Source organism: Nymphalis io, chromosome 27, assembly GCF_905147045.1.
Source record: "Nymphalis io chromosome 27, ilAglIoxx1.1, whole genome shotgun sequence".
NCBI lineage: Eukaryota > Metazoa > Arthropoda > Insecta > Lepidoptera > Nymphalidae > Nymphalis > Nymphalis io.
Window position 1 is genome coordinate 1854892 of NC_065914.1, and position 13006 is coordinate 1867897.

Here is a 13006-nt window from a genome sequence, read left to right on the forward strand (position 1 = left end):
TTTAAAAATAATAATTAAAAAAAAAATAAAGTTCTGCTAGACAAAGTTGGCTATTTTATAACATACAGTCTGTCTTTTCATTGGTGGTAGGGTTTTGTGCAAAAGCTCGTCTGGATAGGTACCACCCACTCATCAGATATTTTGCCGCAAAACCTCATTAATTGGTATTGTTGTGTTCCGGTTTGAAGGGTGAGTGAAGTTTAACTACAGGCACAAGGGACATAACATCTTAGTTCCCAAAGTTGGTGGGGCATTGGCTATGTAAGCGATGGTTAACATTTCCTACAATGCCAATATCATATGCTCCACCTACCTATTCGATAAAAAAAAAAAAAACAATAAGAGCGATATTTTTAAGGCGCACAAAGATTTTTCTTTCCTTATATGAAAGTGTGTAGTTATAACATACCTCTTTATTTTTTTCATTTAACGGCGCATACCCCAACGGTATAGCGGGACGTTTGGCTGGAATCTCGTTGGTCGGTGACCGAGTTCGTTTCATTGTAACATGCTGTAAAGGTAAATAAGCTCGTATTTATTAGGAAAGATAAATAAAGTTTTATTTATTAAAACGTCGAGATGGTCCAGTGGTTAGAACGCGCGAATATTACCCGATGATCGTTCAAACCCGGGTAAGCAGCACTGAATTATCATGTGCTTAATTTTTTTTTTACACTTAACTGGCCAGCCTTTGACCGTTGACTTGACTGATGTTAAGCATCGACACGCTCTAGGATAAAGCTCGCTTGCTGATAAGAAACCTGTTTACTCTGGATTTGAAGACACCAACGTTGTACCTATGAGGAAATACGGACACGGGCAAAGCATTCCATAGTTTGGCAGTGCGAATGATGAATGTAGATTCAAAGCGCTTTGTACGTAGGCGGGGAATTTCCACTGTGTACCTAAGGCGCTTTGGTCGCGTTTGCCTGGCCGTTCGATGGTAAAAGGGGGCGGAAGGAATCAGTTCGTGTAATTCCTGAGCACATTCTTTTGTAATTTGTGTTTATTATTCACATCGTACTTGACGGTGAAGAAAAACATCGTGAGGAAACCTGCATGTGTCTAGTTTCATTGAAATTCTGCCACATGTGTATTCTATCAATCTACATTGGAGCAGCGTGGTGGAATAATTCCCAAGGTTGGTGGCGCATTGCTGATGTAAGCGATGGTTAACATTTCTTACAATGCCAATGTCTATAGGCGTTGGTGATCACTTACCATCAGGTGGCCCATATGCTCGTCCGCCTTCCTATTCTATAAAGAAAAATATATTAGGACACGCACCTCGGTCGTTGGAGGTTCGATGCACGAATACTGAAACAATAAAACATACATACATTATTTTAACATACTTTGTAAAAGTTATAGCTACACAACAGGTGGTAGGGATTTCGTCTGGGTAGGTAAAATCATTCATTCTACCGCCAAAAAGCAATATTTCAATATGAAAGAGCTAGTGTAATTACAGGCACAAGGGACATAACATCTTCGTTCCCAAGGTTGGTGGCGCATTGGCGATGTGAGAAATGGTTAATATTTCTTACATTGCCAATGTCTACGGGCGGATGTGACCACTTAACATCAGGTGGCCCTTTTGCCTACCTACCTATAACATTAAAAAAAAGCACTTTTGAAGTAATTATTATTCAAGACACTCACCGAGCAGTTCGGCATGTCGTATATAACAAACGGCGATAGTTCCCGTATGTCCGGCTCGAAGGTCGCGTACAGCTCGTTCCTCAGCTGGTCCGTCGCCACCTGGCATTCGTTTAAAATTTCGTTGATTTCCTCGCTTTCCTCTGAAAATAATGAAAAGTTCAAGAAATTTATATCTCATCGAGAACAAAAGTTCACTTACGAGAAACTAGTTACACAATTTTCTCATACCTATATTTTAATTATCGGTTTATTTATATAAAAAAAAAAAAAAACAAAAATTATTACATATGCATTTTCTAAAATCAAGCTTTGACAGTGTTTTCTTAGTTCGGTCTTAAATTTTACAAAATATTTTTCATTAAATAGTTCTACAAGTCAGCCGAGATTGCCTGAAGACAACATCGTGACGCAACCTGCATGTGTCTAATTTCACTGAAATTCTGCCACATGTGTATTCCACCAACCCGGAGCAGCGTGGTGGGATAAGCTCCAAACATTCTCCTCAAAAAAGGGAGAGGAGGCCTTAGCCCAGCAGTGGGACATTCATAGACCATTACGATAAATGCGTAAGCTATTGTAAAGTAGTGCCCCATTAAACAATATGGTTCTTGAGTCATAACTTTTTGTCCTGGCTTTTGGTAATTGTAATTTATATTTGTTTCGTATTTATTATTTATGTGATCTCGTTTTAAAAGTTACTTGTGTGTTACTGAACCCGTTAGCATTTTCTTAATTACTGTTTAGTTGTAGGGGGTCCGTATGCTAACGCCTAGCAAATATACGTTCGATAGTCTAACAGTCAGAACATCACAATGAAATACTTGGAATCTTCTTCTACGTCGTGACACTCTTGTCAGAGCGGTCGTGGTCGCCATGAAGTATTATGAATTATTCGGCGCAGATGTTATTCGCCTCACGATCGCATTGGCGATGTAAGCGATGGTTAACATTTCTTACAATGCCAAAGTCTATGGGCGTTAGTGAGCACTTACCATCAGATGGCCCATATGCTCATCCGCCTCTCTATACTATATAAAAAAAAAATTAATAAATAATTGTCGAAACTTACTTTGCAATTTTTCTATTTCTTTTTCCAACGCGTCCTGCGTGTCCGCCAAACGCGCGTCCATTTTGTATTTCTCCCACGTTTCATTTATCAACGACGCTAGATTCTCCTCCGCTTTTCTAGAAATTAAATATATAGTTAGCAGAAGGACAGGCTCCAGGGGGAAGTTTCTTTAACTATGACGTCAGAGTGGCGTGATTTCGGTTCGAGGTGGAGAGAGGACCGCAAGCGGGCGAGCGGAGACACCGGCAGGCGCCAGGTCTCACAACCGTATGATAATTATCGTACAAGTACGATAGTACACTGCTATCGTACGTGGATCGTACGATAATTTCCATTATGATGTAAAATTAGATAATTACACGAACCAATAACTCTAACTAACTTATTGGCTCATTTAATCCTTAGGAATAATGGCAGTCGCATCATATCTCGGTTTGATGCGGAGTGTTGGCAGTTACAATATTGCGCAGAATCAAAACGAAAAAAAATTTGCGACGACCTTTTTTTTTAGTGTGCTGCTGATTTCAACTGTCATTACAAATTATTTCAAATATATTGTTGTGATTTTGTATAATATTATTATATTTTATAATCATTATCCTGTCGTACGATAATTTTAAGGGCCCTGGTGAGATAACTGGCCTAGGTTGTGAACCCTAGCAGGCGCTAGTTTTTACGCTCGGCTTGCGACGATCGGATCGGACAGGCGTTCACTAGTATTGTTTAATTAAAGATTAAGCTAATTTTTAGTACCTACCTAGAATATTAGTTGTTTTGGAAATGGTTTTTGCACTCCAAAAAGTTGTTTTTTGAAATATTAATAGTGTTAACGCTGAATATAGTCACAATATAAATGATTAATAGCCGTGATGGCCCAGTGGTTAGAACGCGTGAATCTTATCCAATGACTGTGGGTTCAAACACGGCAAGCACCACTGAATTTGTTATAAACACAAAATTCATTCATTCAAATTCATCTCGTGCTTGACGGTGAAGGAAAACATCGTGAGGAAACCTGCATGGGTCTAATTTCATTGAAATTATGCCACCAATCCGCATTGGAGTAGCGTGGTGGAATAAGCTGCAAACCTACTCCTCAAAAGGGATAGGAGGCCTTAGCCCAGCAGTGGGACATTAACAGGCTGTTACTGTACTGATAAATGATTACGTTAAAATAAATATTTTATTGTTTCCCGAAACGTTCAACGACTTTTAGAGAGATTATAAGAGACGGCATTGTTTGTCTCGTCTCGTGGTTAGAGGCTACTTTAAAATTGTGATACAGGAAAAGCGAGGCCTTCTGACATTTTTTTTATATAATACTTAATATAAGGCACTATCGGATACCGTAATATATGAAAACAAAATTAATTCATTTTAATTTCATTTCTAATATCCAATTATCTCAATATTTTTATTAATTTTCTAATGTCACTATTTTATTATTATTACTTTTTTACAATGTTGAATGTTTTTCGAGTAATTTTGGAACAAATGTAAAAAAGTAGGCAATTATAAAAAATAATTATGTTGATTTTTGTCGTATTGTGATATTTGTTGTACTACTGCTGTTGTTGGTGTTGTTGGTGTTGACAAATAAATAAATAAATTTCAGTGGCCAATACTGTGAATAACTTGTATAGTGCGATGGAATCCATCATTTTTATTTATCAAACCGTAATTTAATTCATTTATCCGCGAAACTCGATGCGAAATTAATTCCATTTTTTTTAACTGGAAAAACAAATTCGCGTTTCCCCCATGGGAACAGTAAGGGGGGTATGTGGGGCTCGCCGGTGTCCAAGGCGCCGAGTGCGTCCTGAACATCGTAACACGCACTAAAAAACCAGCGGTACCCTTTCGTTCTTAAGGAGGAGCGCCACGGGATCGCTTGCGCATGCTACCGTGTATCCGGAATTAGCTCCATCAACATATTACAAATTGAAAGAGCTATATAAAAATGAATCAAAAAAACGTGCAGAGATTCTAGAACAACGTCGTAAAGTATCAATCAATCAATCAATCAATCAATCAACAGCCAATCGTTGTCCACTGCTGAACATAGGCCTCTCCCAAGGTGCGCCAAAGCTCCCTATCCTCCGCCTTCCGCATCCAGTTGGTGCCCGCCACCTTCTTAAGGTCGTCGGTCCACCTGGCTGGAGGGCGCCCTACGCTGCGCTTGCCGATTCGCGGTCTCCACTCTAGGACTCGTCTGCTCCAACGGCCATCGGTCCTACGACATACGTGACCAGCCCACTGCCACTTCAGCCTGCTAATTTTGCAAGCTATGTCGGTGACTCCGGTTCTTTTCCGGATAATCTCATTTCTGATCTTATCCTTCAAAGATACTCCGAGCATAGCTCGCTCCATAGCACGCTGAGCGACTTTGAATTTGTGGACTAGTCCCGCAGTTAGTGTCCACGTTTCGGCACCGTATGTCATGGCAGGTAAGACGCATTGGTTGAAGACTTTCGTCTTCAAACATTGCGGTATAGACGACTTGAGGACTTGACGAAGGTTGCCAAATGCTGCCCATCCCAAGCGAATTCTTCGATCGGCTTCCTTCTCGAAGTATATAAGAATATAAAAGTATATAAAAGTATATAAGAGAAAATATATAAGAAGTAGGTATTGAAAAATCCCCCAATCCTATGGGATTATGAAAGTTAGGGAAAAAAAGTCATGTCTAATTGGCTGTTGTTCGTCGATAATGGTCATGACCGAAATTGGCAAACATACCTTCATCATCACAAGGTAACTTACTTCGCGCCTTCTACCCCGATTATTTGCATCTGATCCTGGTCTAGTTCCGGTTCATCCTCGGACTCGGAGTCTGATATCTCGACCAGCTCCTCACCGCTTTTGTTGATACCAAGTTCCAGGAGCGGTGTGAAATTCTTGATACCGTCTATTAGTTCCTGTGAGGAATAAAAAAATAAAAGTATTATTCATTTGGTGGGTTCCACCCACTCAACTCTTATTTTAATATTACATCAACACTTTGTGAGTTCATCACTGTTGTTAAGGTTTGAAAAGTGAGTGAGCCAGTGTCGTTTAAGGTCATATTTATTTGGATTCCGAGGTTGATAGCGTATTTGCAACATAAGAAATCGGGACTTATGTGAAGTTTCATGCGGTTTACAAAATAACTAAAAAGTCATCATATACCGGAACACAATAATACCTAATATTGTTGTGTTCCGGTTTGACAGGTGACTGAGTCAGTGTAACTACAGGTACAAGTGACATCTTAGTTTCCAAGCATGATGGCGCAATGGCGATGTACAGAACAGTACAGTAACAGCCTGTTAATGTCCCACTGCTGGGCTAAGACCTCCTCTTCCTTTTGAGAAGAAGGTTTGGAGCGACGCAGCTCCAATGCGGGTTGGTAGAAAAAACATGTGGCAGAATTTCAAAGAAATTAGACACATGCAGGTTTCCTCACGATGTTTTCCTTCGCCGTCAAGCACGAGATGAATTATAAACAAATCATGGCGATGTAAGACACGGTTAACATTTCTTACGGCGCCAATGTTTATGGGCAGTGGTGTCACCATCAGGTGGCCCATTTGCTCCTACCTATTTTATATAAAAAAACAGCATTCTCTATCATTGAAATACTTCTTAATTATACAGGGAAATCCGGACATTCCCGCTGTCCTCACCTGGTTCCGTTTCTCCACGGCATCAGCGCAGTTCTGGCACACGTAGCCGCGCCTCTTCCTGTCCGCATCATAGAAGTTTATCGCCTCGCTGTCGGCTATATAGAATTCAACGCCACTGTCGCCCGGGCAACACCTGTTGATGCATTTGAGTGGCTCGCTCGTCATTTCGTCTTTCACATCCTGAGTCTGTACATGTGGGATATCCTGAGATGCTGTTTAACATAAAAATTAGATTAACTATTAAGTCCCATATATTGGTATTTATCTAGAAGTGGAACAATTATCTTTTATTACCTTCTTCGGGTACATTTTCTTCTTCATCATCAGAATCGAGGTTGAAGACTTCCAAGCCTATCGAAACTTTCGGCTGAAAAAAATGAAATGGGATTTTAATAAAAATATGTTACAATTGATATTATAAATGCGAAAGTAACTATGTCTGTAGGTCACACTTTAACGGCTAAACCACTGAGCCGATTTTGTTGAAACTTGGTGTGACGCAAGCTCGATCTCCAAGGAAGGACTTATGGTACTTTTTTATACCCAACAACAATATAGCATTTAAATAATACATTAAAATATATATTCTTCAAATACCTTGCTTTCTTCAATGACGTCGGTTGATCCATCCGCTGTTTTCGTATCTTGTGTTACCTGTCATCAAAATATTTTGGTGATCCAGTGCGCGAGGATGGAATGCGTATTTGATTAACGTTCTCACGATTCTTAAGCAAATACTTACCAGATGGCCGTGTGTGAATAATATCCTGGGACATTATTGACACACGGCCATCTGGTTTCAAACTAAGCAGAGCTTGTACGATGGAAACCAGACAACTGATATACTACATATACTACTTTTCTTTTATAAATACTTACTTACATAGATAATTACACTCAGACTTAGGACAAACAGACATGTTCATGCACACAAATGTCTGTCCTGGATGGGAATCGAACCCACAACCATGATGAAAGGCAAGTATCTACCAATCACGCCAACCGGCTCGTCAACTTAGTAATCATATTCTATATTAAAATACTTACAGATTTAGTTGGTGACGTTTTCAGTGTGCTGTCGAGAGCTTCACTTTTCACTTTTGTAGCAGCACTTGTGTTGTCGGATTCATCAACTTTTGTTGCGTTTTCGTCTTCATGGATAACTTTTGAAGATTCATCCTTCACCTCTTTCATATCTTGAAACAATTAAACATCAAAATATGTAATTAATGAATCAAAATTCCTACACAATCAACCAACAAGACAAAACACACACACACACAAATAAAATATATAAAAAAAACACAAACAAAAAAACATTGTGCAAGCAAAAATAATACAGATAAAACATAAAAAGATGACATGATTTAAGATTAAAAAAATGTGAATATACAAAAAAATTTAGAAGACATAAATATACTAACAAATAAAAAAGCATATATACCATAATTCTTAAGTTGTCTGTTTTTTAAGCATAACCCCAAAAGATTGATACCTCAACACTGGTTCGCTTTTGCTATGCTATGCTATCTCTACAATCGGCTAGCTCAATGGCAATTGCATTTTCTCTCTGACAACATTATTTTATATATAAAAATGTATGTATAATTAAATTTCAACATTTGACCGAACACTATGACAGATGGCCCATATATATATTATAAAATAAGTGGTCACCACCGCCCATAGTCATGTAAAATTAACCATCCTTACTATCATCTACTGCACCACCAACCTAGGGAACTAAGATGTTTCGTCCCCTACAAACCGGGACACAACAATACCAACTACTGTTTTGGTAGAATATATGATGCTTGGGTGGTACCTACCCAGACGTTGCACAAAGCCCTGCCACCAAGTGTATAATAATCACTTTGTAACCCACTCAATCATATGTGATATCTTTCAATCGCTAAGACAATTTGTACATTGTTATAGGTAAACAACTAATCTTTCTTATATTTGTAATAAACATTACTCAACAAGTATCAAGCCGTTTCTATCAGAAGAGCTTACCGTCTTCCGAGGAGCTCTCTTCGAGGTCAACAAAACTCAATATCGTATCTTGTTTAACTATTTCCAAATTTTTAGACTTGCTCGGTGATTGTTTCTCTTCAACAACCTTATCCGACATTAATGTATCTAAAATAATATATAACCTTTTTACTGTATCGATGGAGTTAAGCTAAACAAACCATAGATTTACATTGCACAACACTATTGCACTTAACCACTTGTATACACTGATTTTACATCCATAGAACCAATTTTCACAAAGCCATAATAAAAGCCGAGATGGCCCTGTGGTAAGAACGCGTGAATCTTAACCGATGATCGTGGGTTCAAACCCGGGCAAGCACCACTGAATTTTCATGTGCTTAATTTGTGATTATAAGTCATCTCGTGCTTTACGGTGAAGGAAAACATCGTGAGGAAACCTGCATGTGTCTAATTTCACTGAAATTCTGCCACATGTGAATTCTACCAACCCGCATTGGAGCAGCGTGGTGGAATAAGCTCCAAACCTTCTCCTCAAAAAGAGGAGAGGAGGCCTTTAGCCCAGCAGTAGGACATTCACAGGCTGTTACGGATAATAAATGCCATAGATTACTCAAGATGTCAATCTATGATAATATTTCAATTCAATGTCAAAGTTATTTATTTTTCGTGGCCAAATAATATTCCAAAAGTCACTTGCAATCGTCTGAATCATTCTCATTTCTCATTTACAAAAATAAACAAACTCACCATTTTTTGTCAATAATAATGTTTTTAGTATATTTGTCTCTATTGTTTCCGAGTCTATTTCTGTATCTGACGTGTCTGACAGCTTCACCGTTTCGATGTTTGATTTGTTGTCCTGCAATTTCAATAATATTACAAAAAAAATTTTTTTTTTTTTTTGGCACCTGGCAACATTTTGTTGTCAATGTGGACTTTTCCTTGTACTTTGCTATTGTCTTTAACATAAATTGATTGTTATGCTATGACCGGCTCTTAAAGTAGTTTCTACGGAGTATATTATACATTTTATTATAGATCAAACTGATAGTTATTTATAAAGCTTCTTGTCTGAAAAATGTAAACAATTACAAAATTTAACAAAATAGGAACCCGCTGAGTTTGTCTCGCCGGTTCTCAGGTCAGAGTATGTTCATTTCTGAACTGGTATAATTTTTAATTTGACTATCAATACGCAAGTGTCCTGCTACTATAATAAAAAAAAGAATTTAAATAAGATTCCCCTCCCACGTAGGCAGAAGCTAGTGACAAAAAATTCAAACACTTACGTCATTCTGTAATTTGATTTCAACATCTTTTCCAGTTGTTTCTTGCTGCTCCGGTTTAGTCTGGAAATGAAAACAAATAATGATTTAATATTGAATAACCATCTTCATATGGATGAATTGTAGGGATAGATTTTAGGTTTAAAAAAAGGGGGGGGGGGTTTCATTATTACAATATTGAATTTTATTTCTCTATTTTTAATTCAAATGAAATCGAAATCTTTTGTTCAATATATAAAGTATTACACTTATTGATAGTAAAAATTAAATACAGGTTGGATCAAATAAAAGTTTAAGACATAAGGAGGGCAAAGACTTTTGAAGAGTTTTATAGCATTTTCCGTTATATTTTTATCCTGTTTCCTTTATGACTACAACTACGTTATAAAAAAGAGGCGCGCTAAATTTAAACCGCCATTTTGTTGGTGGACAGAAAGTTAAGATCATTGATTAATATTATTGGTGCGACTTGTGATTTGTTGAATGTGCTCAAATTGGTGTACTATTTTTATGAAGACCAAATTATGGTTTTTATAATATCAGTTTCACTTCTGGATATTAAATATATATATGTAAAATTATCTTACATCAGTATATTCCTTATTTTCAGTTTCTGCATCCTCAGAAACCACATTATCAATTTGAAAGTCAATTTGCATTTCTTTTTGCACTTCGGACTCTGAATGCTGAGCGTTTGAGTCTTCGGAATGTTCTGCGGTCATTTGGTTGCTGCTCTCTGAAATTAAATGATATATGTGAGCCAGTTTAACCACGGGCACAACTAACCTAATTCACAAGGCTGGTGGTGATATGGTGATGTAAGGATTTTTTATTATTTCTTTCAACAGTAATATCTATGGGTGGCAAACTGTAGCATTATGAGCAACATAGGTAAAAGCTCAAATCAAGATTATGTTTAAAAAAAAGGTTAACTTACCATCATCTTGGTCAAAATCATCTTCATCTTCCCCATCACCGTCATCGTCATATTCCTGTTCCTCATCTTCCTCCATCATTTTACACTCAGCCAGGAGACCGAGACTGTCTGTCATTTCCGGTACATCTTTATCTTTAACCATTGATGAGCCAAACATTGATGATTGTTCATCTGGGCTTTTTGATGTTTTAAGACAAGCAAATGATGTCGATGGTTGCGGTTGATCAATATCCATTGGGTGTGCTGGTAGATGCAAATCAATAGACACATTTGCAAAGGTTTTTTCATAAACCGATGACACAAGTGATTTGGCTTCATCTCCCTTTAAATCTAGAGTAGATGTAGACAGTGGATATTCAAGTGTGTGTTCGTCTTGTCTTGACAATCCTGATTGTAAGTCCTTGGGTACTTCATCATTAGTAATTTCTTTTATATCTGTGTTTGAAGGGATCTCTTCTTTGTGTGTGTCTATATAAGCAGTTGAAGTAGACGCTTGAACGTCAGTATTTTTTTTCGCTGTATTAGTGATTAGCTTATCTAATATGCTTTCTTCTTCCTTTTCTGATTGTTGAATTGTTGGGATGGTATCAATGAAATCTGTGTCTGTTTCATTATCTTCATTACTAGATATTATCGTAATATCAGCGTCTAGAGATTCAGTCACAATATTTGCTTCCGAAGAAGAATCATTTTCAATTGTATCTGTCATTTTATCTTCAGTTACACTTGTGTGGAATTCAGTTTTTGGTGTGTCTGTTTCTTTTATATTAATTGCCACATCAATGGATGATTCTGATTTTAAAATTGTTGTATCTTCTAAATCAGGAACAGATTCTTTAGCATCTGTAGAATTATCACTAGTCGCTAGTAATATGTCCTCATACAAATCAGTCATTTCTTCATCAACGCTTTGTGTATCCTCTCGTGGTTCTGATTCATTAGCAATTGTATTTGTTGCATCTAAATTATCTTGTTTCTTAAGTGATTCCTCTGTCGGGTCTTTTAGTTTAATTATATCTGATTCACCATTTAAACTATTTACATTTTCTATTATTCCTTCTTGGATTGTTGTATATTCTTCTAAAAGACAATCATCTTCAATTGTGCCATCTTTTAAAAGGCAATCATCTTGCATTGAGTCTTCTTTTAAAAGAAATTCTTCATTCATTTCTGTATTTGTGTCTGTGGTAATAATTGGTACTGAATGCATTACATTAAGCTCTTTTGTGAGAATATCTGCTGCAAATTTAGCTTCATTTTCGAGTGCTTTATTCATTGTTTCAATTGGTTCTATATTGGTTAAATCTTTTTCTACTTCTAGTACATCACCTTCTCCTTGTTCATCATCAGCATGTACATCAGCTTGGGTTGACTCAATTGGAACTTCAGTTGAATTACACATTTCTTCATCGCTTTCTAAGTCAGGAGACATTTCAAGATTGTTAATCAAATCCTCTTCATCATCACTAAATTCAATTACTTCATGACTTGGAATTTCTAACATAATATCGGGTTTATTTAAATTGTGATCATTGTTAGGTGCGAACAATCTCTCTTTTATAGAATCTGGGGGTGATTCTTTGGATTCATTATCGTTATCTAAGTTTAGAAGGTTCTCTTCAGCTTCTATAGTTTTAATAACTTCATCTTGCAGTGATAAAGTACAAGGTTTGGGGGAATCTAACAAATCTTCCTCAAGCAAAGTCGCCTCATTCCTTATTTCATCAACTTCGTCAAGTTCATCATCATCCCATCTCAGCTCCATTTCTTCATCAACATTATCACTGTCTAGATTCTGAGTATTACCATCACCAAGCAATATTTCTTCAACATTTTTTTCGATTGATGAACGTGTGTTTTCATCATCCTTCACAGTACCTTTTGTAATTAATTCTTCGTTTAAAACAGTCGTGTTTAATTCATCTACGTCACTCGAATTTATTGTTTCTTTTTCTATTAATTGAATAGAAGCCATCTCCCCATCATCCTTATCACTGACTTCTGTGTTTTCTGTTGAATCCATCGCTTTACTGGTTACAAGCTTCAATCTTTAAATTTAAATATAAACGAAACCTGAGTAATTTATGAAACATATATAATTACTGAGGTGTATTTATATCTTATAAAAATGTGTACTTAATGAAAACAGTAAAATTAAGAATACCATCAGTTTTGAATATTATTCAAAGTATTGTTTAGAAAAATATGAGCACACTCGGGTCTCAGATGCGATTTTTGCTTGACGTTTATTATTTGACAGTTTGACAATAACAGATAGACAAATTTAATTACAGAAAACAATTATCTCTAAAATAATAGACTTATTATTGTTAAAGCTATTCATAAAAAAGCAAATTAAAAACCAAGTGGAATAATACGAAATTTT

The 13006-nt window shown here is 36.8% G+C and overlaps 1 protein-coding gene and 1 long non-coding RNA gene across 6 annotated transcripts in view; one reads left to right on the forward strand and one right to left on the reverse strand.

The window, feature by feature from the left end:
- LOC126778773 (histone-lysine N-methyltransferase eggless) overlaps positions 1-12819 on the reverse strand; it is a 31342-nt gene extending 18523 nt beyond the window's left edge. For 2 of the 5 annotated variants that reach the window (XR_007670231.1, XM_050502411.1), the window contains exons 1-14: positions 10621-12789; positions 10271-10419; positions 9687-9746; positions 9145-9256; positions 8413-8538; positions 7444-7592; positions 6994-7050; positions 6691-6763; positions 6397-6608; positions 5495-5649; positions 2732-2847; positions 1663-1802; positions 1288-1317; positions 410-511 (exon numbers count right to left, since the gene is read on the reverse strand). Coding sequence is in view for 4 of the 5 variants with exons in the window: in XM_050502411.1 (XP_050358368.1) it covers positions 410-511; positions 1288-1317; positions 1663-1802; positions 2732-2847; positions 5495-5649; positions 6397-6608; positions 6691-6763; positions 6994-7050; positions 7444-7592; positions 8413-8538; positions 9145-9256; positions 9687-9746; positions 10271-10419; positions 10621-12643 (3504 nt within the window). In the remaining variant the exon portion in view is untranslated. Of the gene's footprint in view, positions 1-409; positions 512-1287; positions 1318-1662; positions 1803-2731; positions 2848-5494; positions 5650-6396; positions 6609-6690; positions 6764-6993; positions 7051-7443; positions 7593-8412; positions 8539-9144; positions 9257-9686; positions 9747-10270; positions 10420-10620 lie in introns of all 5 variants that reach the window. The other 3 variants (XM_050502412.1, XM_050502414.1, XM_050502413.1) reach the window with 3 other exon arrangements.
- The window catches only part of LOC126778956 (uncharacterized), a 76924-nt gene that overhangs the window by 47044 nt on the left and 16874 nt on the right, over positions 1-13006 (forward strand). The gene's annotated exons all lie outside the window — the stretch shown is intronic.